The 24933-nt window shown below is 45.8% G+C and overlaps 1 protein-coding gene across 4 annotated transcripts in view; it reads right to left on the bottom strand.

Annotated features, from left to right (window-relative positions):
* OVGP1 (oviductal glycoprotein 1) overlaps window positions 1-21899 on the bottom strand; it is a 31536-nt gene extending 9637 nt beyond the window's left edge. Inside the window, exons 1-8 of one of the 4 annotated variants that reach the window (XM_073896155.1) lie at window positions 20002-21899; window positions 18949-19005; window positions 18566-18731; window positions 17939-18063; window positions 16382-16490; window positions 16101-16286; window positions 14452-14568; window positions 12702-13296 (exon numbers count right to left, since the gene is read on the bottom strand). In XM_073896155.1, the coding sequence (XP_073752256.1) occupies window positions 13249-13296; window positions 14452-14568; window positions 16101-16286; window positions 16382-16490; window positions 17939-18063; window positions 18566-18731; window positions 18949-19005; window positions 20002-20621 (1428 nt within the window). In that variant the 5' untranslated portion in view covers window positions 20622-21899 and the 3' untranslated portion in view covers window positions 12702-13248. Of the gene's footprint in view, window positions 1-8562; window positions 9230-10209; window positions 10346-12701; window positions 13297-14451; window positions 14569-16100; window positions 16287-16381; window positions 18064-18565; window positions 18732-18948; window positions 19006-20001 lie in introns of those variants that run through there. The other 3 variants (XR_012379323.1, XM_073896154.1, XM_073896156.1) reach the window with 3 other exon arrangements.
* Window positions 21900-24933: the final 3034 nt, after the last annotated feature.

Below are 24933 nucleotides of genomic sequence, written 5' to 3'. Positions count from 1 at the left end.
CAATTCCGTTTATAAAACCTTTTATAAGTTTCATCTTTACACTCATCTTCCATCCCTTCATTGTATCAACCTTATTTTGTACATATATAAGTCTTTCTTCCTTTAAAATTGTAGGAGGCACTTTCTTCTAACAGACCAAAATACACCCAAAATCTAGTGTGTGGCACTGATCTATGCACTAGCCTGAACATATTTGATCATATTCTGGTTTTTTTTTTTGTTTTGTTCTGTTTTTGTTTGTTTTTATCTTTTTCTTCTCTTTCTTTTTTCTTTCTTTCCCTTTCTTTTCCCCTGGTTTCAGGTCTTTTCTGATTTGTATAGAGTATATTTGCTGGGGACGTTGTTAACCTGTTAGCATTTTGTTCTCATTTATCTGTTCTCCTCTGGACAAAATGACAAGACGAAAAAAAATCACCTCAGCAAAAAGAACAAGAGGTAGTACCGTCTGCCAGGGACCTACTCAATACTGACATTAGTATGATGTCGGACCTAGAGTTCAGAATCATGACTTTAAAGATACTAGCTGGGCTTGAAAAAAGCATGGAAGTTATTAGAGACACCCTTCCTGGAGAAATAAAAGAACTAAAATCTAACCAAGTCGAAATCAAAAAGGCTATTATTGAAAGTGCAATCAAAAATGGGGGCACTAACTGCTAGGATAAATGAGGCAGAAGAGAGAATCAGCGATATAGAAGACCAAATGATGGAAAATAAAGAGGCTGAGAAAAAGAGAGATAAACAACTACAGGATCACAAGGGCAGAATTTGAGAGATAAGCGATACGATAAGGCGAAACAACATTAGAGTAATTGGGATCCCAGAAGAAGAAGAAAGAGAGAGAGGGGCAGAAGGTATATTGGAGCAAATTATAGCAGAGAACTTCCCTAATGTGGGGAAGGAAACAGGCATTAAAATCCAGGAGGCACAGAGAACCGCTCTCAAAATCAATAAAAATAGGTCAACACCCCGACATCTAAGAGTAAAACTTACGAGTCTCAGAGACAAAGAGAAAATCCTGAAAGCAGCTCGGGAGAAGAGATCTGTAACCTACAATGGTAGAAACATTAGATTGGCAACAGACCTATCCACAGAGACCTGGCAGGCCAGAAAGGACTGGCATGATATCTTTAGAGCACTAAACGAGAAAAATATGCAGCCAAGAATACTATATCCAGCAAGGCTGTCATTGAAAATAGAAGGAGAGGTAAAAAGCTTCCAGGACAAACAAAAACTAAAGGAATTTGCAAACACAAAATCAGCCCTGAAAGAAATATTGAAAGGGGTCCTCTAAGCAAAGAGAGAGCCTAAAAGCAGCATAGATCAGAAAGGAACACAGACAATATACAGTCACAGTCACCTTACAGGCAATACAATGGCACTAAATTCCTATCTTTCAATAGTTACCCTGAATGTAAATGGGCTAAATGCCCCAGTCAAAAGACACAGGCTCTCAGATTGGATTAAAAAACAAGACCCATCAATATGCTGTCTGCAAGAGACTCCTTTTAGACCCAAAGACACCCCCACATTGAAAGTGAGGGGGTGGAAAACCATTTACCACGCTAATGGACACCAAAAGAAAGCTGGGGTGGCAATCCTTATATCAGACAAATTAGATTTTAAAACAAAGACTGTAATAAGAGATGAAGAAGGACACTATATCTTACTTAAAGGGTCTATCCAACAAGAAGATCTAACAATTGTAAATATCTATGCCCCTAACATGGGAGCAGCCACTTTTATAAGGCAATTAATAACAAAAGCAAAGAAACACATTGACAACAATACAATAATAGTGGGGGACTTTAACACCCCCCTGACTGGAATGGACACATCATCTAAGCAAAAGATCAACAAGGAAATAAAGACTTTAAATGACACACTGGACCAAATGGACTTCACAGACATATTCAGAACATTCCATGCCAAAGCAAAGGAATACACATTCTTCTCTAGTGCCCATGGAACCTTCTCCAGAATTGATCACATCCTAGGTCACAAATCAGGTCTCAACCAGTACCAAAAGATTGGGATTATTCCCTGCATCTTTTCAGACCACAGTGCTTTGAAACTAGAACTCAATCACAAGAGGAAAGTCAGAAAGAACTCAAATACATGGAGGCTAAAGAGCATCCTACTAAAGAATGAATGGGTCAACCAGGAAATTAAAGAAGAATTAAAAAAATTCATGGAAACCAATGAAAATGAAAACACAACTGTTCAAAACCTTTGGGATACAGCAAAGGCAGTCCCGAGAGGAAAGTATATAGCAATACAAGCCTTTCTCAAGAAACAAGAAAGGTCTCAAATACACAACCTAACCCTACACCTAAAGGAGCTAGAAAAAAACAGCAAATAAAGCCTAAACCCAGAAGGAGAAGAGAAATCATAAAGATCAGAGCAGAAATCAATGAACTAGAAACCAAAAGAACAGTAGAACAGATCAACGAAACTAGGAGCTGGTGCTTTGAAAGAATTAACAAGATTGATAAACCCTGGGCCAGACTTATCAAAAAGAAAAGAGAAATGACCCAAATCCACAAAATCATGAATGAAAGAGGAGAGATCACAACCAACAGCAAAGAAATACAAACAATTATAAGAACATATTATGAGCAACTCTATGCCAGCACATTAGATAACCTGGAAGAAATGGGTGCATTCCTAGAGATGTATCAACTACCAAAACTGAACCAGGAAGAAATAGAAAACCTGAACAGACCTATAACCACTAAGGAAATTGAAGCAGTCATCAAAAATCTCCCAACAAACAAAAACCCAGGGCCAGATGGCTTCCCAGGGGAATTCTATCAAACATTTAAAGAAGAATTAATACCTATTCTCCTGAAACTGTTCCAAAAAATAGAAATGGAAGGAAAACTTCCAAACTCATTTTATGAGGCCACCATTACCTTGATCCCCAAACCAGACAAAGACCCCATCAAAAAGGAGAATTACAGACCAATATCCTTGATGAACATGGATGCAAAAATTCTCACCAAAATACTAGCCAATAGGATCCAACAGTACATTAAAAGGATTATTCACCAGGACCAAGTGGGATTTAACCCTGGGCTGCAAGGTTGGTTCAACATCCGCAAATCAAACAATGTGATACAATATATTAACAAAAGAAAGAACAAGAATCATATGATCCTCTCAATAGAGGCAGAAAAAGCATTTGACAAAGTACAGCATCCTTTCTTGATCAAAACTCTTCAGAGTATAGGGATAGAGGGTACATACCTCAATATCATAAAAGCCATCTATGAAAAACCCACAGCGAATATCATTCTCAATGGGGAAAGGCTGAGAGCTTTTCCCCTAAGGTCAGGAACGCGGCAGGGATGTCCACTATCACCACTGCTATTCAACATAGTATTAGAAGTCCTAGCCACAGCAATCAGACACCAAAAAGAAATCAAAGGCATCCAAATCGGCAAAGAGGAAGTCAAACTCTCACTCTTTGCAGATGATATGATACTGTACGTGGAAAACCCAAAAGACTCCACCCCAAAACTGCTAGAACTCATACAGGAATTCAGTAAAGTAGCAGGATATAAAATCAATGCACAGAAATCAGTGGCATTCCTATACACCAACAACAAGACAGAAGAGAGACAAATCAAGGAGTCGATCCCATTTACAATGGCACCCAACACCATAAGATACCTAGGAATCAATCTGACCAAAGAGGCAAAGGATCTGTACTCAGAAAACTATAAAATACTCATGAAAGAAATTGAAGAAGACACAAAGAAATGGAAAAACGTTCCATGCTCATGGATTGGAAGAACAAACATTTGAAGATGTCCATGCTACCTAGAGCAATCTACACATTCAATGCAATCCCCATCAAAATACCATCCACTTTTTTCAAAGAAATGGAACAAATAATCCTAAAAGTTGTATGGAACCGGAAGAGACCTCAAATAGCCAGAGGAATGTTGAAAAAGAAAAGCAAAGCCGGCGGCATCACAATTCCGGACTTCCAGCTCTATTACAAAGCTGTCATCATCAAGACAGTATGGTACTGGCACAAAAACAGACACATAGATCAATGGAACAGGAATAGAGAGCCCAGAAATGGACCCTCAACTCTATGGTCAACTAATCTTTGACAAAGCACGAAAGAATGTCCAATGGCAAAAAGACAGTCTCTTCAACAAATGGTGTTGGGAAAATCGGACAGCCACATGCAGAAGAATGAAACTGGACCATTTCCTTACACCACACACAAAAATAGACTCCAAATGGTTGAAAGACCTAAACGTGAGACAGGAGTCCATCCAAATCCTAAAGGAGAACACAGGCAGCAACCTCTCTGACCTCAGCCGCAGCAACTTCTTCCTAGAGACATCGCCAAAGGCACGGGAAGCCAGGGCAAAAATGAACTATTGGGATTTCATCAAGATAAAAAGCTTTTGCACAGCAAAAGAAACACTCCACAAAACCAAAAGACAACCAACAGAATGGGAGAAACTATTTGCAAATGACATATCAGATAAAGGGCTAGTATCCAAAATCTATAAAGAACTTATCCAACTCAACACCCAAAGAACAAATAATCCAATCAAGAAATGGGCAGAAGACATGAACAGACATTTTTCCAAAGAAGACATCCAAATGGCCAACAGACACATGAAAAAGTGCTCAACATTGCTCGGCATCAGGGAAATCCAAATCAAAACCTCCATGAGATACCACCTCACACCCGTCAGAATGGCTAAAATTAACAAGTCAGGAAACGACAGATGTTGGCCGGGATGCGGAGAAAGGGAAACCTCCTACACTGTTGGTGGGAATGCAAGCTGGTGCAACCCCTCTGGAAAACAGTATGGAGGTTCCTCAAACAGTTGAAAATAGAGCTACCATACGATCCAGCAATTGCACTACTGGGTATTTACCACAAAGATACAAATGTAGGGATCCGAAGGGGTACGTGCACCCCGATGTTTATAGCAGCAATGTCCACAATAGCCAAACTGTGGAAAGAGCCAAGATGTCCATCGACAGATGAATGCATAAAGAAGAAGTGGTATATATACACAATGGAATATTATGCAGCCATAAAAAGGAATGAGATCTTGCCATTTGCAACGACATGGATGGAACTGGAGGGTGTTATGCTGAGTGAAATAAGTCAATCAGAGAAAGACATGTATCATATGACCTCACTGATATGAGGAATTCTTAACCTCAGGAAACAAACTGAGGGTTGCTGGAGTGGTGGGGGGGTGGGAGGGATGGTGTGGCTGGGTGACAGACATTGGGGAGCGTATGTGCTATGGTGAGCGCTGTGAATTGTGCAAGACTGTTGAATCACAGATCTGTACTTCTGAAACAAATAATGCAATATATGTTAAGAAAAAAAAAAGAATAAGAAGATAGCAGGAGGGGAAGAATGAAGGGGAGTAAGTCGGAGGGGGAGACGAACCATGAGAGACGATGGACTCTGAAAAACAAACTGAGGTTTCTAGAGGGGAGGGGGTTGGGGGGATGGGTTAGCCTGGTGATGGGTATTAAAGAGGGCACGTTCTGCATGGAGCACTGGGTGTTATGCACAAACAATGAATCATGGAACACTACATCAAAAACTAATGATGTAATGTATGGTGATTAACATAACAATAAAAAAATTAAAAAAAAAAGAGAACAGTATTGGGTCGTCTGGGTGGCTCAGTTGGTTAAGTGTCTGCCTTTGGCTCAGATTATGATCCCAGGGTCCTGGGATTGAGTCCTGAGTCAGGCTCCCTGCTCAGCAGGGAGTCTGCTTCTCTCTCTCTCTCCCCCTGCCCCACCCACCCCGGATCGTGTGCTCCCTCTCTCTCTCTCTCTCTCTCTCTTGCTCTGCTCTCTCTCTCAAATAAATAAATAAAACCTTTTTAAAAAAAGAACAGTATTAATAAAGCAAGCAGAAGCAAGAAGTGATAGCTCCTGGGGGGATGGAAAGGCCTTCAGAGAAGAGGTAATTTGAGTTAGCATCTTCCTGGTTGGTAGATGAGAAAGTAAGGAAAGCGGGAAAAGCCACTGGAGGCAGAAGCAAAGCCTGAGCAATGGCACCCAGAAGTGCAGTTTGTGTCATGAAGTCAGAAAACACTGTGACCAGTGTGGCCACAAGAGCACTTCTCAACATGGCTCTTCACAAGCCAAGACCCATCCAAAGGACCTTCACGGGTCTACACAGTCTTTATCATGCCAATTGGCTCTGGAAATTATTTTCTCCCCAGGATTCCATTGCAATGGAAAGGACTGTAATGCTAAAACAGGAATACTCTTGATTCTACAAAACTATATTAAAACAGCATGGATTCAGTATCCACAGTATTTTAACTTCTATTTCATCAAACTATTTATTATTAAGCCTCATACTAATGGAGCACACTGAGGAGCATCTGGAGCAAACTCCTGGAGCACAGTATTAAGTGTCTACACAGGCGTGACTGGATGGTGAGGTGGACCTCATATGTCATGCTAAGTAACATGGACTTTATTCCTTAAGCAGTAAGGAGCCATTAATTTGTTTTAATCAAGGAAATGACACAATGCCTTCCAAAGACCCTTTACTAGTTTCTAGATTGGAGCCTTTTCGAAGGTGAAAGAGGCCAGTTTACAGAATGATTCCCTAGGTAAAGTTGTAGTGGGCATGAGAGACGTTACTGGAACTTTGTCATGAATGTACCTGGAAGCCTTTGAGCTATGCACAAACCCAAAGAGTTTCCAATTTCATATGCATGATTTAATGTTTCTTTGTAGAAAGAAACTGTTAGAGGGAAACTGGAAGATCTATAGAAGATATAACTACAACTCCCACTTATCGACCTTGGACCAGGCACATATTTCATTTAACCATTGTAACAACCTTAGAAGCTGATTTAACTTCCCTGTGATCACATAGTTAATCAAAGGCAGAGCTGGGACTTCAAGTCCTGTTTGTCTGAACTCAACCTGTATCTCAGCACAGCCTCCTCCTCTAAGCCTGGGGTGTTCACGCTCTCTCTGCCTCAATGTGCACAAAAGTATCAGCTTTAATGATAATGACAGAGATTTATATGTGATTTAATTTTCTGTAGAACGGGATTCTAATGGCTTTTCTTCCACTCTTCTAGTTGTCGGCTAGAAAATGTAACCCTGTATGCTGCTGCCTCCTGGTGGCAACATTCCTAGCTTCACAGAAACAGCGTTTTGGAACCTTTTATGGGACTCTTCAGAATTATCTACCAGGAGAGGGGAGAGGATAGCAAGATACAGAGGCTTCCATTCCGTTATTCAAAGGGTGTTCAGGGACATTTTCTTCAAGGTACTGGGTCTATTAGGGTGTCATTGCTCTAGCCCTTTCCAGTGGTGAAAGCAGGAAATATATTTATGGATACACATATTTCTACATCCATTTCTATATCAACCAATCCATGTATATTTTTAAAACCACAATTTCCCGCTGTTACTTCTGAATCCAACACCCCAGGGTTCATTCTTGCCTTTCCTTTTTCCCTATCTATAACTATTTCTCTGACTGTGAGAAACACGGCTCTTCTTATCCACAGTATGTTTCCTTCTGTGTTTAATCCTGGAATACACATAAAGCAGTTTCAGAATTGCTAACCTATATACCTATAAACAGCAAATTTGCTAGAGTACCGTATTTGTCCATAGTTCCTTTTGTCTTTAGCCTTTCAATATAGAGGCAAAATTCTGTTTTCCAAAGCTGCTAAGGTTAGTTCTTTCCTTCTCTAATTCCTTCAATGTGATTATATTGTTTTTGTATTTTTAATACAGTTAAATACATTTGTTACTCTTTGTATTTCAATTTTGAGTTTCAAGGAAGGTTGGAACTGAGACTTGGCCACTGCGGTGAACAGCATGGGCATCACCAGTGACCTTGGCGAGAGGAGTTCTGATATATTCACGGGAGCAGATGTCACACTGGAGTGAAATAAAAGGAGAATGGGAAACTGTGCCGGAAGAGATTCTGTCTCTGACCACCCGTGAGGGGAGTAGTTGTGCAAGGCAGAGAGGGAAACACATAATCCACATTGGAAAACGTTGGCACAGGCTAGACACAAACTCCCTCCTTCCAAAAAAAGCAGTAGGGGAAAGTGAACTTGAAAGGCAGATGCTGATGGGCGCCTGGGTGGCCCAGTCGTTAAGCGTCGCTTTCGGCTCAGGTCATGATCCCAGGGTCCTGGGATCAAGTCCCACATCGGGCTCCCTGCTCAGAGGGAAGCCTGCTTCTCCCTCTCCCACTCCCCCTGCTTGTGTTCCCTCTCTTGCTGTCTCTCTCTCTGTCAAATAAATAAATAATAATAATAATAAAGAAAAAAAAAAGAAAGGCAGATGCTGACAATTGCATTGCACAGGTCATTTCAAGAAAAGAACTTCAGAGAACTCAGATGAATTCTTGTGTTTCCAGTTTATTCAACAGGAAAGAGATGATTTCACTGGCTTTGAGGCCTGCTTGTACCCATGAATGGTTTATAAATGTCTAGGTAAAAGCAGCTCCTGTCAGGGGGCCTACAAGAAAAGACGAGGGCTTTCCCCAGCTTCTGCCTTCAACAGAGTTTAGGCTCCTTGACCCACAGCAGAATTTTCTGGGTTTTCTTTTTTTAGAGAAAGAGCGCTTGTTGGAAGGGTCATCGAGTTGACAGAGGAATCATTTCCATTAATGGGAACACAGGGGTTGTCAAAAGCAGGAGGAATGTGTCCTGGGGCTAGATGACAGGCCCTGAGGATGGCCTCCTGCTTTCGACTTCCATCTGAAGAACAATATAATCCAACAGGGGATCAGTGTCCACCTCAGAAGTCAAATCCTCTTCTCTAAGAGTCTTGGTCTGCCCATCAGGAGTGACTGTCATCTTTCCAGAGGGGATAGTCATCATTTCAGGGGCTACAGCCCTCTTTCCAAGGGGCATGATCTTCCCTTTAGAGGTCCAACGATCATTAGGAATCATAGTCGTCTCTCCATGGGTCATGGTCTCTCCAAGAGTGTCAGTCCCCCCTTCCAGAGCTACAGTGGGCTTTCCAAAGGACCGAGTTCCCCTCATAGGGGTCACAATCCCACCTCTGGGGCTTGTAGTCGTATTTTGAGACTTACTACGGGAATTAATGGTTGGAGACTTTCCTCCTGAGAATGAAATCCTCATGTCAGTGGTCAACGCTTTGGTTATAGTTGTCCTTTCAGAATTCATAGCAGTTGAGAGCCAAAAGTTTGGTGAAGGAGTTGAGCTGACCTCTAGAGAAAATCATTGGAACAGGATGAGACTCCTACTGTTTCCTTCCCATCCTATTAATTACTGGCAGGACTACAACCACTCCAGGGCTGAAGTACCTGCTCCCAAAATCCAGAGTTGAAGGATTTCATAATACACCCACTTGAGGGCATAGATAAAACCCCACCGCACGGAAGCCCTGCTCCTTCACTTCATTACGTTAATGGGACCCCAGACACTTATGGGCACTCAGCACATTTACTACATTTCTGGTGAATGACCCCGGGGAGCCTGCCAGTTTTCTATGCTTAAGGCCTCACTTGGACCTCACTGATTGCACATGCAGCAAGACCTTGCTCTCCCCAAGGCCTAATAACAGAAACCTCCTGTGTCCCCCATTGTAGGAGGCACCAGGAACAATGCCAATGGGCAAGGAGGCCACTCCAGACAGCATTTTGTAAAGAACTGGGTTAGAGTCCCATCTCTGCCCCTGACTAGCAGTGTTAGCTTTCTGAGCCTCAGTTTCTTGGTCTGTAAAATGATGGTTATAAACCATCTCAAAGAATGTTTCAGTTCTACCATGCTAGGTTCCATCTCCTAAACACCAGGGCAGTCTCTACTATCAAAGAGATGTCAAAAGAAATCTGACTTCCTTTTCTGGCCCTTGTCCCATGAAAACAGGAGGAAGCAACAGAGAAATAAACTGGCATATATTGAACACTAACTATGAGCCAGTAGTTTTCACTCCTTATCTCATTTAGTTCTTGTAATAATGTCATGAGTATAAGGATCATTCCTGTTTCACAGATAGGGAAACCAAAGCTCAGAGGGGTCACATGGAGCACGCCTGTAAACCAAGAAAATGGATTGGCCTGACATCAAAGCTTATTCTCTTCCCCCGATGTCATGCTGCCTCACCAAAGCCTTCGCATCTAACAGAAGGGACCCAGCCAGAGCCTGGTTATACAACTTCCAACCCCAGTTCCAGGCCATAGCTACTCACCAGTCTGCACCAGGAGACTATTCAACTTGTTGACAAGGGGGAAAGGGCCAGTGCCACAGAAAACGCCCTTGGCGTCATCCAGGTCCAACGTCCACACCATGGCTCCCCCAAAATGCTCTCTCTTTATGAACATTGCCTGAAAAAGTAGTAGTCAGTCAACCTGCTATGCTGGGCATCCCCCAGACTGGGTACAATGGCAAAACACCAAAGACAGAGCCTCAGGAAACACTACAAGAGCAGGAAAGCCTGTGTTTGTAGTAAGTCAACCTGCTATGCTGGGCATCCCCCAGACTGGGTACAATGGCAAAACACTAAAGACAGAGCCTCAGAAAACACTACAAGAGCAGGAAAGCCTGTGTTTGAATCCAGCCTCTAACCACTTCCTAGCTGAGTGATCTTGAAAAGGTCACACAAATCTCATGTGTCTTTGGGTGCCTGGGTGGGTCAGTCGGTTAAGCATCTGCCTTAGGCTCAGGTCATGATCCCAGGGTCCTGGGATTGAGCCCCGCATCAGGCTCCCTGCTCGGCAGGGAGCCTGCTTCTCCCTCTCCCTCTGCCCCTCCCCCCGTTTGTGTGCTCGCTCTCTCTCTCTCTCTCCTGCTCGCTCTCTCTCCAATAAATAAATAAAATCTTTAAAAACAACTACAACAACAAAACCTTATGTGTCTTAGTTGCCTCATTTGTAAAAAAGGAATAGTAACATTTCCAATAGTTTTAGGGTCCAGAGAATTCCTACATGTACATGCTACAGCACGGATGGAGCTCAAAGACATTACACTGAGTGAAAGAAGCCAGTCATGAAAGGACAACTACTATATGATTCCACTCACAGGGGGTACTTGGAGTAGTCACGTTTGTATAAATGGAAAGCAGAGTGGTGATTACCACGGGCTGGGGAAGAGGTGGAGGGGGCAGTCTGGGAAGATGAGAAAGTTCTGGAGATGCAAGGTGGTATAGTTACACGATGATATGAATGCGCTGCTGAGCTGGACACCTAAAAATGTGTTAAATGGCAAATTTTATGTTATGTATATTTTGCCACAATTTTAAAAATGGATTTTTTTTAAAAGAGTTCCTACCTGTAGAATATTTGGAGCGATACCTTGCACCTAGTAAATGTTCATAAATATTAAAAACTGTTTCAGCAAGATCCCAATGCTAATCACCGTTATCATCATTCTAAATCATAGATATTGCTATATTACTTTAAAATCACTTCCATATAACTTATCTCACAGTGATACTATAAAGAAGAGATAAACTACATTCACAGATAAGAAAATAAAGGCTTTTTTCCATGATTTCTAAAACCTCAGATATAATGACATGGCAGGGTTTAGACTCAAATCCAGGTCCTATACTACTTTGCTAGTGTTCTCTGTCACGGGTGATGGAAAAGACAGACTCCATCACATCCACATAGCTGCATGACTTGGCCAAGTCAGTTGGCTCCTTTCTGGGATTTGCTTTCCCCAAATATAAAATAAGAAGAAGGAGGGACCCAGTTAGAGTTCAGCTGAAACTGTGAAGATTCCAAGTTTTTATCCTGCTTACAAACAAACAGGTTAGCCTGCCAGTTTTATGTGTACACGTGTGCGCACACACACCATCGCTGGATCAGAGAACAGATCATTATTACTCACAGCAACAGAACAGTCAGAATAGCACCTTGACTTTGGTCCCCAGGCCCCAGTTGCCCAGAGAATGACACGGCGAAAGCCAGATAGCTACCTGCATGTGCAGGAAGGCAAATCAGACCCTCGTCCCCTCCGGAGAGATTGAGAGCTTCCTGGAATGTAGACAAGTCCTCTCTAAGAAGGGGACCTCTACATCTCTGAATGTCAGCAAAGGCCTGGGGGAGGGGGAAAGGCAAGTTCCTATTTTTATTAGAGCTGGTCTGCTTCCTTTGCTCAGAATGCCCAGACAGTGCAGGAACACTGAGAAATCCATGGATAATTATCTCCTAATGATAATCTCTGAGGTTTCTTTCAGCTCTGGGATTCTGTGATGAAATCCCTTAATCACCCTCACACAGGGCTGTCCTCCTCTAGCTCTGCAAGGCACAGTGACGGCCCCTCAAAGCGAGGACACCATTCCTGGCTGGCCTCAGGCCTCCCCCAACACGAAGGTCAATGCCCTCTCCCGTGTCCTGTGGGTCATATCTTTTAATTCCATCCAACTGGGTAATTCCACTGAGTCACTGAATTTTTCTGTTTGTGTCTCCTGGAGGCTGAAAGCCAGGGTCTTTACCTCTCTCCCCACAGCAGGCTTCACTCAGTGACATGCACAGAGGACGTACACACTGGATTCTGCCCTCTGGTGCTTTCTACCCCAAACTTCCCCCAAAGAACAGCCGACACCTGCTGCTTCTCCATCACCTATAATAGAGGAGACAGTGACTTCTAATAAGCCCCGATATCCAGGAAGTTGCCAAGTCCTGACAATTACTCATTCAAAAATTACCTCTTCTTCCAACGACCTGGTCCAGACCCTCATTATCTTCCCTGCACACCTCTGTGTTCCTCAGAGCTTCCAAAATGCCAAACTGGTTACAGCAGGATCACATGGGGACATACGAAGAACAGTTTCCAGATTCTTTCTAAGACCGGCTGAATATTCGGGGCGTGGAGCCAAGACCTTCTACGTTTATCAAGTCTCGGGTGATTCCAAAGCAGAGGCAGGTTTGGAAATCACCAAAGCATGTCATTTCTGTTGGAATTCACTGTAGAAACCTGCTCCGCTCACCTTCATTCAACACTGCTTGCACAGGGTGAGGGGGTGATCAGAGTTAGGTTCTAAAGGTTTCAAACTTGCAGGTCATATGCCTGGTCAGAAACCTGATTTTGCTTCCAAGTGTTTGAATTTCTGACAAATTTTTTCTTGTGATTGAGTTCCAGTTTTAAAGCATTATGGTCTGAGAATATGCAGGGAATAATCTCAATCTTTTGGTATCGGCTGAGACCTGATTTGTGACCCAGTATGTGGTCTATTCTGGAGAAGGCTCCATGTGCGCTCGAGAAGAATGAGTATTCTGTTGTTTTAGGGTGGGATGTTCTGTATGTAGCAGCAATGTCCACAATCGCCAAACTGTGAGAGCTGAGATGCCCTTCAACAGACGAATGGATAAAGAAGATGTGGCCCATATATACAATGCAATATTACTCAGCCATCAGAAAGGATGAATACCCAACTTTTACATCCACATGGATGGGACTGGAGGAGATTATGCTAAGTGAAATACGTCAAGCAGAGAAAGTCAATTATCATATGGTTTCACTTATTTGTGGAACATAAGGAACAGCATGGAGGACATTAGGAGAAGGAAGGGAGAAATGAAGGGGCGGAAATCAGAGGGGGAGACGAACCATGAGAGACTATGGACTCTGAGAAACAAACTGAGGGTTCTAGAGGGGAGGGGGGTGGGGGGATGGGTTAGCCCGGTGATGGGTATTAAGGAGGGCATGTTCTGCATGGAGCACTGGGTGTTATACGAAAACAATGAATCATGGATCACCACATCAAAAACTAATGATGTATTGTATGGTGACTAACATAACATAATAAAATTAAATCAAAAAAAAAAAAAAGAAAGAAAGAAACCTGATTTTGTGTTAAAATGCCTGCAAGAAGAGGGCCAAACACCTTGACCAGCATTCAAGTCCCTCTATAAACTGGCTGGCAGTTTATTGCCTTCTCTTACACTTTACAAAAATTCTCTGCCCCACCCAAATTCTTTGAATGTACTTTGAATGAGCTTTCAGTCCCCACTGAACCTCTCCCCATGTCATTACTTCCTACTGTTGCTCACCTCCCTCGGGAACACTCTCCTATTCTGACACATATCAGTGATATTCATGGAGCGTTTAGCATGATCTACCTTGTATTGTATTTATCTGTTATGGAATTATCTGGTCTGAACAGAAAAGAAGAAACTTGCCAAAAATTTGTGTAAACTGAGAGAAGTCATTTCTCCCCTAAAACTGAGATTCCTTCTCTTCAAAAGGCGAGTGTTGGATAGATGGGATTAGGAAACCCCAGGTAGGGCAGGTATGCCCGAGACTCACCTGATCTAGTCAACCTCACCGTTTTATCCTCCACGCAGGACACGCACACACATGCATGCACACATGCGCGCACGCGTGCGCGCACACACACACACACACACACACACTGTACAGATAAGAGCCTCACGAGAGCCCGAAGGAAACTATATACTGGAGCAAGAAAGGACCAAGGTCTTACCTTGTAACTGAAGCTGGTGGCATCATCATAGCCAACCCACTCCTTCCCCTTGTAGGCATATGGAACATGCTGAAAATCAATCCAGCGCTTTGTTGCTCTCTGGAGAAAAGAGCAAATCTGCCAGGAGGATCACCAGGTTAGTTCTGGGAAGTGCCATGGAGAGAAACATCAGCAGGCACACTGCTCTTTTCCCAGTGGTGAAGAATCCAAAGGATCCCTCACCAGGGAGTGGGAAGAGGCAGACCAAAGAGGGAGTGGGAAGCCACTCACAGAAGACCTTCTCTCTTTCCTGAACAAATTCCTACTAGAACATGTTCCTTTCTCTAATGTCTGTGATGGAAAGAGAGAGAGAACCAAGGAGTGGCTGACATCCTTAGAAACCAAACCAGGCTTTGCTAAAGAATGACAATGCCAAACTACTAACGGTAACCTATCTGACCTTGACCAAACCTGTATCTTTTCCAAAGAGTTACCATAAACAAACCTCTCCTCTTTTCATTAGCAATCAGCACGAAGGACCCAGTCTTGGTAGCTACCAAACTAGCTTGTGAACCTCTAATAAATTTAAAGTTCTCAAAGGTAGGGAGAACTGGGTTGTTACAATCATTCGAGCGTCTGAGTGTCTACTAGGTGCCCGGCCTCGTGCTATAAACCACACGTCAGCCAGTAGCAGAAGATCATGTCTGAGGCTTTTTTTCTTTCCTTTCTTCCTCTTTTTGGTTCTTTAAAGGTTCTATCAACATCTCTTTGGCCTGTAATGTCCTTCAAGAACATAATTTCCACTATGCCATCACTGGCTTAGCAGGGAGACATCTCCAGCCAGCCGGCAGAGAGCAGGGGAGACCCTGCGCCTCCACTCCTACCTCCAGCACGCACACACACCATGTGCCTCAGTACCTGCTGTCCTTTGCCTTCGAGGCCCTTCCCTCTCGTCATTCTTGCCCATCAGGATTCTTCCTGTGCTCCAAAGCTCTGCTCCCTGAGACCTTTCCAGATCCCTAAGCCACACCCCCATGCCTCTTAATTGTCCTCTCTTGGGTTTTATATCCCCTTGAGTCCATGTCTCTTTTCTCCACTCAGTAGCAAGCTTGGATGAGATGGAGAATAAGGGAATGGAACTGGGGGAAGAGGAAAGAATCTGTAGGAGGGAATGTCTTGGAATTGCTTCAGAATAATCTAGTAGTGGGAGAGAGGGGGTCAGGGAGCAAAGATGAAACAAGATTGGCCCGGAGTGGTTAGTGATTGAAGCTAGTGAGGGGCAGGTGGTAGTGGGGGAGGGGGAGAGAAGGTTACACTATTCTTTCACTTTTGCAAATGTTTGAAATTATATATATTTCAGATACTAATTATTTTTATTTAGGCCAGATAGTAGTAAGTCAGAATTGACTTGTATAACAGTTAAGATTCTTTTGAGGGGTCCCCCCTCCACTTAGACTCCACCCAGCCCCTCAACCCTTATGAGGGACTCAAATACATTCCCCTGAAGAAAAAGGAAATATCTCAGAGAGCGGATTTCTCTTGAGCTAGTAAACCACTTCGTTGTCCTGTCTCCAGCCCTCACCCTTGCCTCTGCCTGGTTGTCTTTGCTCTTGCCCTGTTAAAGGATGGAGAAGCCCTAACCAATAGACAGACATCCCTATTCTTGTCACCTCATAATAAGCCAAGAAGCCAGCTTGCTTGGTGTACTTTCCCGGAGACGCAGGTCCCACAGCTTTGGCCTGCAGTCCATTCTTAGAGGTTTTGAGGAGGCGAAAGGTACGTCCATAGGTGGGGAATCCCATGAGGAGCTTCTCTGGGGGTGCCCCCAGCTTACGCCAGTAATTCATGGCATATGCCTGCAGGTAGGAAGAACACAAATCCCTCCGTGTTACTGAGGGCCAATGGCCTGGGCTCAGGGCAGGTGTCCGGGCCCCTTGAGATCATTCCTTACCGAAGAGCTGGGGTCTCCAGACAGAGAGAACAGGGGACTATTGTGCCCTGTGAACATTTCCCAGCTTCCATGAAAGTCATAAGACAAGACGTTGATGAAATCCAGGAGTCTGTGAGGGCGAGAGGAGGAGATATGCAGATTCGGCTAACTAGATTTTCAAGTCAGATCACCAGAGGACTAACTGGCTAACTAGCTGTGTGCTGGCCACCCAAGCTGCCTACTTGAGATGTGCCACCGCAGCAAACTGCTGGTCAGGAACAGCCATGCCTCAGGTCCCATGCCATCCTGAGAGCTTCCATGGAGGTAGGCAGGAGTCAGACAAGAAAACACATTTGTAGGGTGCCTGGGCGGCTCAGCCGGTTAAGCGTCTGTCTTTGGCTCAGGTCATGATCTTGGGGTCCTGGGATCGCGCCCCACATCGGGCTCCTTGCTCGGTGGGGAGTCTGCTTCTCTCCCTCTGCCCCTTCCCCCTGCTCGTGCTCGTGCTTGCGCGCTCTCTCTCTCAAATAAATACATAAAACTTTCTAAAAAATTTAAAAAAGGAAACACATTCGTGCCTGACGCAAGTGCTAACAGGTTGCGTAAATTATCATGAGGAAGGTGGTACTCACAGCAGCTAAAGAGCTTCTGTCCTTCCACCACTCAAGGCACCAGCGAAACCACGTCTTCCAGAGCGCTTTCAGAATGAACCAGTGTCAGTAAGCACTTACCGGGTCACAGGCGTAAAAGTGTACAAGGATTCCATCATTTAATTTTAATGTGGCCAATGGCCTCAGCGCCACAGCAGTGTCCATTTTAGAGTGGAAGACATTGAGGCCCTGACAGGCTCACTAACCTGCCTAAGGTCACCCAGCCAGCAGACGGTGGGACTCCCTCAGTCCTGCCTGCTATTAAGACCAAAGCTGACAAACTCTATGCCCCATGGGGCCTCTCCCCTTTTGCCCTGACACTGAACCCCGGCCCCCTGGTGTAATCACACGCAGAAACACCCCGTCCCCTCTTCCGTTCCGCATCGGCCTCCGCTCCTCATCTGTAAACACTCCATTCTTGAGGTTGGAGAAAATTAGCCCAGAGCTGGCATGTCCAGAAAGAGTTACGAGCTATTCTTCGTTCGGCTTTGTAACTTCTGCACAGACACCCGTGCTCGGAAAGCTAGGCCTGGCTGCGCATGCCTATTTTTGTATTTGTGGCAGTGGTTGATTAATCATCTGCCTCTGATGCCAGCCATGGGCCACACAGCGTATGTCTACCGCTGTCCCCTGGCATGGCAGAGGCCAGGCCCGTGGGACGCTTTCCCGTGAGCCCCCAAGCAAAGGGCTTTGCAGAATGCCCTACCCAGGACGATGTGATTATGGGGACCGCCTCTGATGTCCTAAAGAAAGCCCAGGCTATGTGGAGCTAACCTTTGTCCCCACCCATGCCCCTCAGTGGCCCGCCCCCCCAACCAGCACCTGTACATGGAGGACTCACAGGCAGGGCTTGAGAGGTGCTGCCGTTCTGAGCATGACCTGCCTCCTTCCCTCCAACATCCTGCCCCACCAGGCAGCACCCTCTCACCTTCCCAGAAGGCGCACATCATAAGCTGTTTGGATGATGTGCGGGTCCCCAGAGACAGCCGCAGAAAGCAGCAGCCGTGGACGCATGGTGAGCGTGGCCTCCTGCTGGAAGGCAAACAGGAGCTCCTACCAAGAAAGAGGCAGACGCAGAGACCCAGACCAAATAGTCAGGGAAAGGAAGGATCAGCCAGGAAAGCTTTATTTGCAGAGCCCCCTGAGCCAGGCTCTGGGGGCACAGAGGTGAGACAGACACAGGCCCTGCCCCCAGGCTCGCAAGAGTGGTGGCCTTGAGCCACCATGGTAAGTGGCTCAACAGAGGGGTAGAGGGGTGGCGGGCAGGGTCAAGAGCACGAGCTGCAAACTGCCTGCCTGAGGGGGGGCCAGGCCGCTGCACAGAGGGAAGCATCACTTGGGCTGCAGGGCTGGAACAGGACCTGGATGTGACCAAGAAAAAGAGCCACAAGACTCCTAGCTCTTTGGCCTGACCTTTCTAAGATGATGGTAGTGAGAGAACATTCCCCTGCCCCCATCCCCGTCCCTGGCCTTCTGCTCGTCCTATGCCATGAGCCCAGATACGATAAAAAGTAGAACCACTGCTGGATCCTGCAGCTGCCAGACTTGGCCTTACCTCAATTAAGAGGAGAAAAGTCCACCGGTCACTCTTGGGGCTGCCTCTCAGTCCAGGGTACAAGAAGAAGAGGTCCAGACCATCAAACTTATGTCTCCTCAGGAGGGATACAACGGAACCGATAAACCTTTCCCGGCTGGATAATGTAGACAGCATAGTGGTGAACCTGCGGGAGCCCCAGGGTGAGGCGAGGAAGGGGGGCTCTCTGCAGAACCACAACCTCCACAAAGCCCCTCGGTTTGTGCCCTGTGGAGGGCACACAGGTATGGCTGGGGGAAAGGAAGGTAGGTCAACCCTTCTTAGAAGCCCCTCCCCGCACTGGGGGCTAAATACCCAGCGGTGATGGGGAATTCAAGCAGCAGGGAGGGGCTGCAGAGTCTCACCTGGTTGTGCCAAAGTTCCACCCACCAATGGACAGCAGTGTTCTCAGCTCCCTGTTCCTGTGATGTGGGATAGAGGGAGGTGAGCTGGGGACCCACTCCAGTGGGTCCCTGGGGAACGGTGAAAAGTAGAGGGGGGAGGGGGGAGAAGCGAAAGGGGAAGGCAGGTGGAGGGAGGGAGAGAGAAGAGCAGAGCAAAGCACAGGGAAGAAAAGAAAGGAAAAGAGGGGTGAACAATCAACCCACGGTCTTCACAACCCAGGACCCCCGCAGGCTGTCCAAAGTCCACAAAACTCCCCCACATCCCCATGATGCTCCCACGCAAAGGAAGAGAAAGTAGTAGTCCAAAATGTTTCTTTTCACTGTTTTCTTAGTGGACAAATATTTTTTGAGCAATTACTATGTGCGGTTGATTGCTTTAGGTGCTTGACCGAGATACAACAGAGAGTGAAAGAGACAAGCCCCCTGCTCTCAGGGAGCTTGTGATCTAGTGACAAGGATTTTTGCCTTGGCCATCTATAACCATTCACGCAGAGACAGACCCCCCCTTGGACAGGGAGAGAACCCAGGAGTTGTGGGGATAGGAATACTTAAGCAAGCACTTAGTGAGCACCAGCTCTGTGCAAGGCACTCACCCAGCTGCTGGTATACAAACATATTGGAGGCCCTGCTCCTTCCCTTAGGGGGCTCATTGGCTGGGGGGTGCAGGTGACAAATGGTAATAAAGATACTAGCATTTGTGATGTGCAGGCTCTCCTTGAAGCATTCTAACAGCATTAGTACATGAACTCCGCCCCACTGGCTTGAAGGATGAGTTGCAGGTTACCAGGCAGAGGCAACAAAGGCCTCACAAGGGTAAGGAGGCGAGAATTAGCTTGGGGTGTTATTCAACAGGGAGTTCTCAGGCAGGGATGCTCCCGGGCCCCACTTGAGAGGCGGCTAGGACCAGAAGAATCAGAAGAAAGTTGATGAATAACAAGAGAAAGAGGATTAATTTTCTTGTCTGTAAAACCTGAAGAAAAAAAAAAAAGATCCCCACATGCAACATGAACACACCTCTGCTTGAGCTTGTTGAACTCTGGGTAGGTAATTTTCTCATCCTGGGAATCCTTAGCAACAATCTGATTGTTGTTCATTGAGGCAAAGGCAAATATCAAGTGGGTGCAGAGAAAGGGATCCAGGTCTCGGGGCAAGATGGAGGCAGGGCTGGGGCGACCCTGTGCCCAGCTGGTAAAATAACACACCAGTTTGTGGGCAGCGCCTGGCAAGGGAGAACACACGTTAGCTGGCAGAGACCAAAGGAGGGGATGGAGCTCGGCTTCCACAGAGCACTGTGAACACAGTCCAAGAGGCCGGGCCACCAGAACACTCCCCAAGCAAACACAGCCCAAAGTGACCCTGAGGTCTGGTCCCCCTGCCACCCCTACTGCTGAGGCCCCAGGGGGGAAAGAATGCCTTATGGAATGCTGTTCAGAATGGATCCTCAAGCCTGGATCCTGGCACACAGAGCGACACAAGTGGCGGGACGGAAAATCCTCCGCTGAACTGCAGCGGATCAATGATGCTGGACACAGGAGCCGGGGCAGGGAGGGGCTGCAGAGGACACACCACACGGAGCACCTCTCAGTCAGAGAAGCTCCCTGGCTCTGGGGAGGAAGACAGGATTTCCTTACCATCGCGCTGTTTCAGCACAAGAACCAGCCCTGCAGGAAACAAAGGATGGAATCACACTCAGATTCCCATGCTCGCCCAGAGTGACATGCCCCAGCCCCGCCTCCAGCCCTCCAGTGCACCCACCAACTGGGCCCCATAGCCAGACACAGACACACACATGGAGACACGCTGCGTTCACTGGCTTCCTCTTCTCTAAGTTGAGCCAGTGTTGCCAGATCTATTGAAGCTCCTGTTTACCCCAACAACCACCACATGGATACGCACATGCTTAGCACAGGGACAGGGATGACTTAGAAGTCCCAGCAGAAGCTCTAGGCCAGGGGTTCTCACCCTGGCTGCAAGTGTAAAAAGCAGTGATGTTCTCCTCCCCTAGAGATTCTGATATCACTGGTCCAAGGTGGAACTGGGCATAAAGATATTTAATGGGTAGCTGGAGTGGAGGACCACTGCTCAGATCTCTCCTGCCGGGGCACCTCCGGCCCTTCACTATGTCCCGTCCCACCTCCACCTAATCCAGCCTCCGAGTCCCTGGCTGCTTCTCAGGCACTTGAGAGGTGACATAGGAAGGCTGGTATCTCCTGGACTGAGTGACGTCGTGGGGGCTGGAACCTGCCACACTCACCAATCCACAGCAACAACCTGCCCATCTCAGAAGTCTGGGAGCAGCGAGGCTAGGGCTCGAGCCCCTTTATAGGAGCTCTGGGACAGCCCTGGGACAGCGCTGGCAGAGCCTGGCCACACACACACACACACACACACACACACACAAAACCAGGGCCAGTGATGAATGGGCTGCTGCCCAAGTCACAGTGACCCCAGCACCTCCCATCCTCCCTCTCCAGCTGAGCTGTAGCTCTCAGAGCCAACAAAGCAATAGGTCCGTCTGACCCTGGCACACAGTGGGTGTCTGCCAAGGGCTATGGCGAGGGCAGGGTAGTAACTCAGCCCTATTCCTGGGATTTGCCCCACCGTGGACTGAGTATGAGAGTAAACACTGCACAGAGGCAGTAATTCTACTGTTACCAGATTATTGGTTAGGGAAGCAGTGTAATACAAAGTTTAGAAGCCCCAGCTTTGGACCTAGGCAGGCCAAGGTTTGAATCTCAGTGTTATCGGTTAGTTTTATAATCGTGGGCGTTACTTAGTTAGATCTTTGAGCTTCAGCTTCCACGCTTGCAAAATGATAACAGCTCATACTCACCTCATACGGTTTTATAGGAATTAAAAAGATAATATATGAAAAACTGTTAGTTCAGGACTTCACATGGAATAAGGGCTCAGTAAATGGTAGCTGTTATTAAGGATGCGACAGAGTGAGGGTCCCAAACTCACATGCTGACACTTGCCAGGCAGGTAACATAAATGGGTGAAGTGGACACAATATAAGAGCTCACTCTCCACTTTATTAGAACAACAGCAGTTCAAGCCCAGTGATACACATGAACTAACATGAAGCCTCTTGGTCAGGAGACAATAGAGATTGGTATAAACAGGGACAACACTCCAAGTAGCCACTAATGGTTACCATGTAGTGAAATACATCCCATGTTGAAAGATCCCTCAATTTCCTTCTTCCTTCCTTCCTTTCTTTGTCAGAGAGACACAGAGAGAGCACAAGCAGAGGGAGCAGCTGGCAGAGGGAGAAGCAGGCTCCCCGCTGAGCAGAGAGCCCGATGTGGGACTCGATCCCAGGACCCTGGGATCATGTCCTGAGCCGAAGGCAGATGCTTAACCAACTGAGCCACCCAGGCGTCCCGATCTCTCAATTTCTTAAGAGAAGACAAAAATCTGAATCTTTGTGTGGGTGAACAATGTTGGAGCCAGTGTACGAGCCAGTGCTGAGAATGTGTTATGAACCTAAGGAACATAAGGAATATAATTCTGGATATCTGAGAGCCAGTGTTTTTAAAATACAACAACAATATGAAGGATAAACAAAATAGATCTGTAGCCAGATGCTTTTATGATCCATCCGTTTCCTCTTCCTGCTACAGAGGATCTCAGATCATGAGTAGGTCCCATATTTCAGGGTCTGAATCTCAATCATGGAGGACCAGAAATCGGATGCCCATCTTCTCAGAGACTGGTAGTTCACCTAGTCTACATGTCACTGAGGTACTAACCAGATGTCAACATAGTAAATTACACAGGGAAATACAAGGACTAGTGGTTGAATTTGCATCCCCCTTCCAGTATGAAGAAACCAGGCAATCACTTTTTTAATCAGAAGATTGTTTAGATAGCATGGAACAAAAACATTAAATGGTATAGAATGTTTAGGCAAAGGCTATTTCCGTAAAACTCTAGGCAGACCTGATGGAATACCCCACCTAAAAGAGACTGTCTCCATTTGTTCATCCATCTTTGTCTTCCTTTAAGTATTCAACAAATATTCATTGAGCACGTGCCAGGCCCTGCTAGGCACTCTGGATACAATGGTGAGCAAGGGTTTCTGCTCTCACAGAGCTTGTAGTCTAGTGAACAGATTGATCACATCCCCAAGAGCTAGTGTAGGTCTCCCTCTTGAAGTATGTGTCTCATCTCTCTTGGATAGGGACAATGGGGAAAACATGAGTTTTGTTGCTAAACAGGTTTGAGATCCAGTTCTTACCCTGCACCATCACTCGAGCCACCTCAGTCCCATCTGCATGCTCAGTGCCACACTCCATTCCTTGGGCTGAGAGTAACCTGAATCAGGAGATGGTTAAGCCTCCTGATACAAACATTGGATCAGGCCAGGCAACAACTTGTACCACTGGTTACGTTACCCCTGGTGTAGTTTCTAACACTAATGACCATGCTCTTGCTTCCAAATTCCTAGCCTAAGTCACCTAATTCTTGTTAACAGGTCTCTGCATTCCTTTCTCCTCCTGTTCTGTAAACTAGACACTACAGTGGTTCCCCGGGGCTTGCGTTCCGACTTGGTCTTGCCAGGCACGTGGGGCCCTTGCTATCTTTTAAGACCCCCCCCTTGAAGTGAATGCCTGCCTTTCTCTACTTCTAGGCCTCCCCTCAGGCCCCCTCTTCCTGTCCCCCAGATTCCATATCGCTGAGATTTCCCACTAGGTTTGTGCCCTTCCATCCCAACTCCTGCCAAAAGCACTAGTTCTTAATGCTGTCTCCAGGACAGAGTTAAATCTGCCCGCCAATCTGAACCATCTTCACCTGCACCTGGGTCAGTCGTCTGGGATCCTATTCTGCTACAGTGGTAAGGCTGGATCTCAGACCTAACCATTCCATGCCTTAGGATGACTGAGGAGGAAGAGAACACCACAAGGTAACAATGGGTGCCCAGGAGTGACCTCCGTTTCATTCAGCGATGACCATGGCAAGGAAGGCAACTATGACTCCATGTGTATAGCAGATGATGAACAGTAAATGCTGAATGAGGGTTATGTTCAAAGTCACTGCGCCATGTCACTCTGTCTGCTCTCATTCCTTGAGTTCTTGCTCTCAAAAAATACAACCATTGTTACATATTTTACACCCCCACCCGGATACTTGAAAATACTCCTCCCTAGTGCTTAGCCTGTTCTCACGAGTAAGAAGACATTTACAACCGTCTTTTAGTTGGCTTGCTGAAGAAAGGCCTACAGCAGTGCACCCCCTCCCATATCTTACAATACTCAACTAGATGCAGGCAAGATCATGGAGCTGAAATACCTTGGTTTTAACAAAGCGTTCAGCCAAATCTTTTGCGATACTCGTGTGGATAAATTGGTTAAGTATGACTTGAACAAAATCAATTGGTTGAATCTAAGAGCCCAAAGAATGTTGACTATATTGGTGCAAACTTGAAAGATTTTTACCATTTTACATCTTTAAAATGAATGGGATGGGTTGCCCGGCTGGCTGTTGGTAGAGGGTGCGACTCTTGACCTCAGGGTTGTGAATTTGAGCCCCACGTGTGGTGTGTTTACTTAAAATAGAATATTAAAAAAAAAAAATGGGATAGAGCAGTATATCCCAATATTTGATGATTTTTGGTTGTACATGAGGATTTTAAACACATTAATGTATATTAAAAGTATATATTTCCCCACAACCCTAATTTCATAGATATTGTTTAAAAATTGAGGCAATTCAAAGAAGAATATTTTAATAAACTAATAAAGATAGTGCTGGAATGGATGATTTTGCTGCTGTAATGTGATGGTGAATCATCAAGTCATGCCTATATAGCTATTAAAAGAACTGGCTTCCTGCTGTCCTGTGGGGCAGGAGACACCTTGGGAATCAGCAATGTCTGGTGCCAAATTAAACCCTATGGAGCTCCTTCAGCATATGGCTTGGGACCCTACCCAAAAGGTGAGC

This window comes from Callorhinus ursinus, unplaced genomic scaffold (genome assembly GCF_003265705.2).
Source record: "Callorhinus ursinus isolate GAN/ISIS: 27379988/994484 unplaced genomic scaffold, GSC_fseal_2.0 scaffold9, whole genome shotgun sequence".
NCBI classification, from domain to species: domain Eukaryota; kingdom Metazoa; phylum Chordata; class Mammalia; order Carnivora; family Otariidae; genus Callorhinus; species Callorhinus ursinus.
Note: the sequence above shows the minus strand (reverse complement) of the source record. Positions and strands in the feature narration are given on the sequence as shown.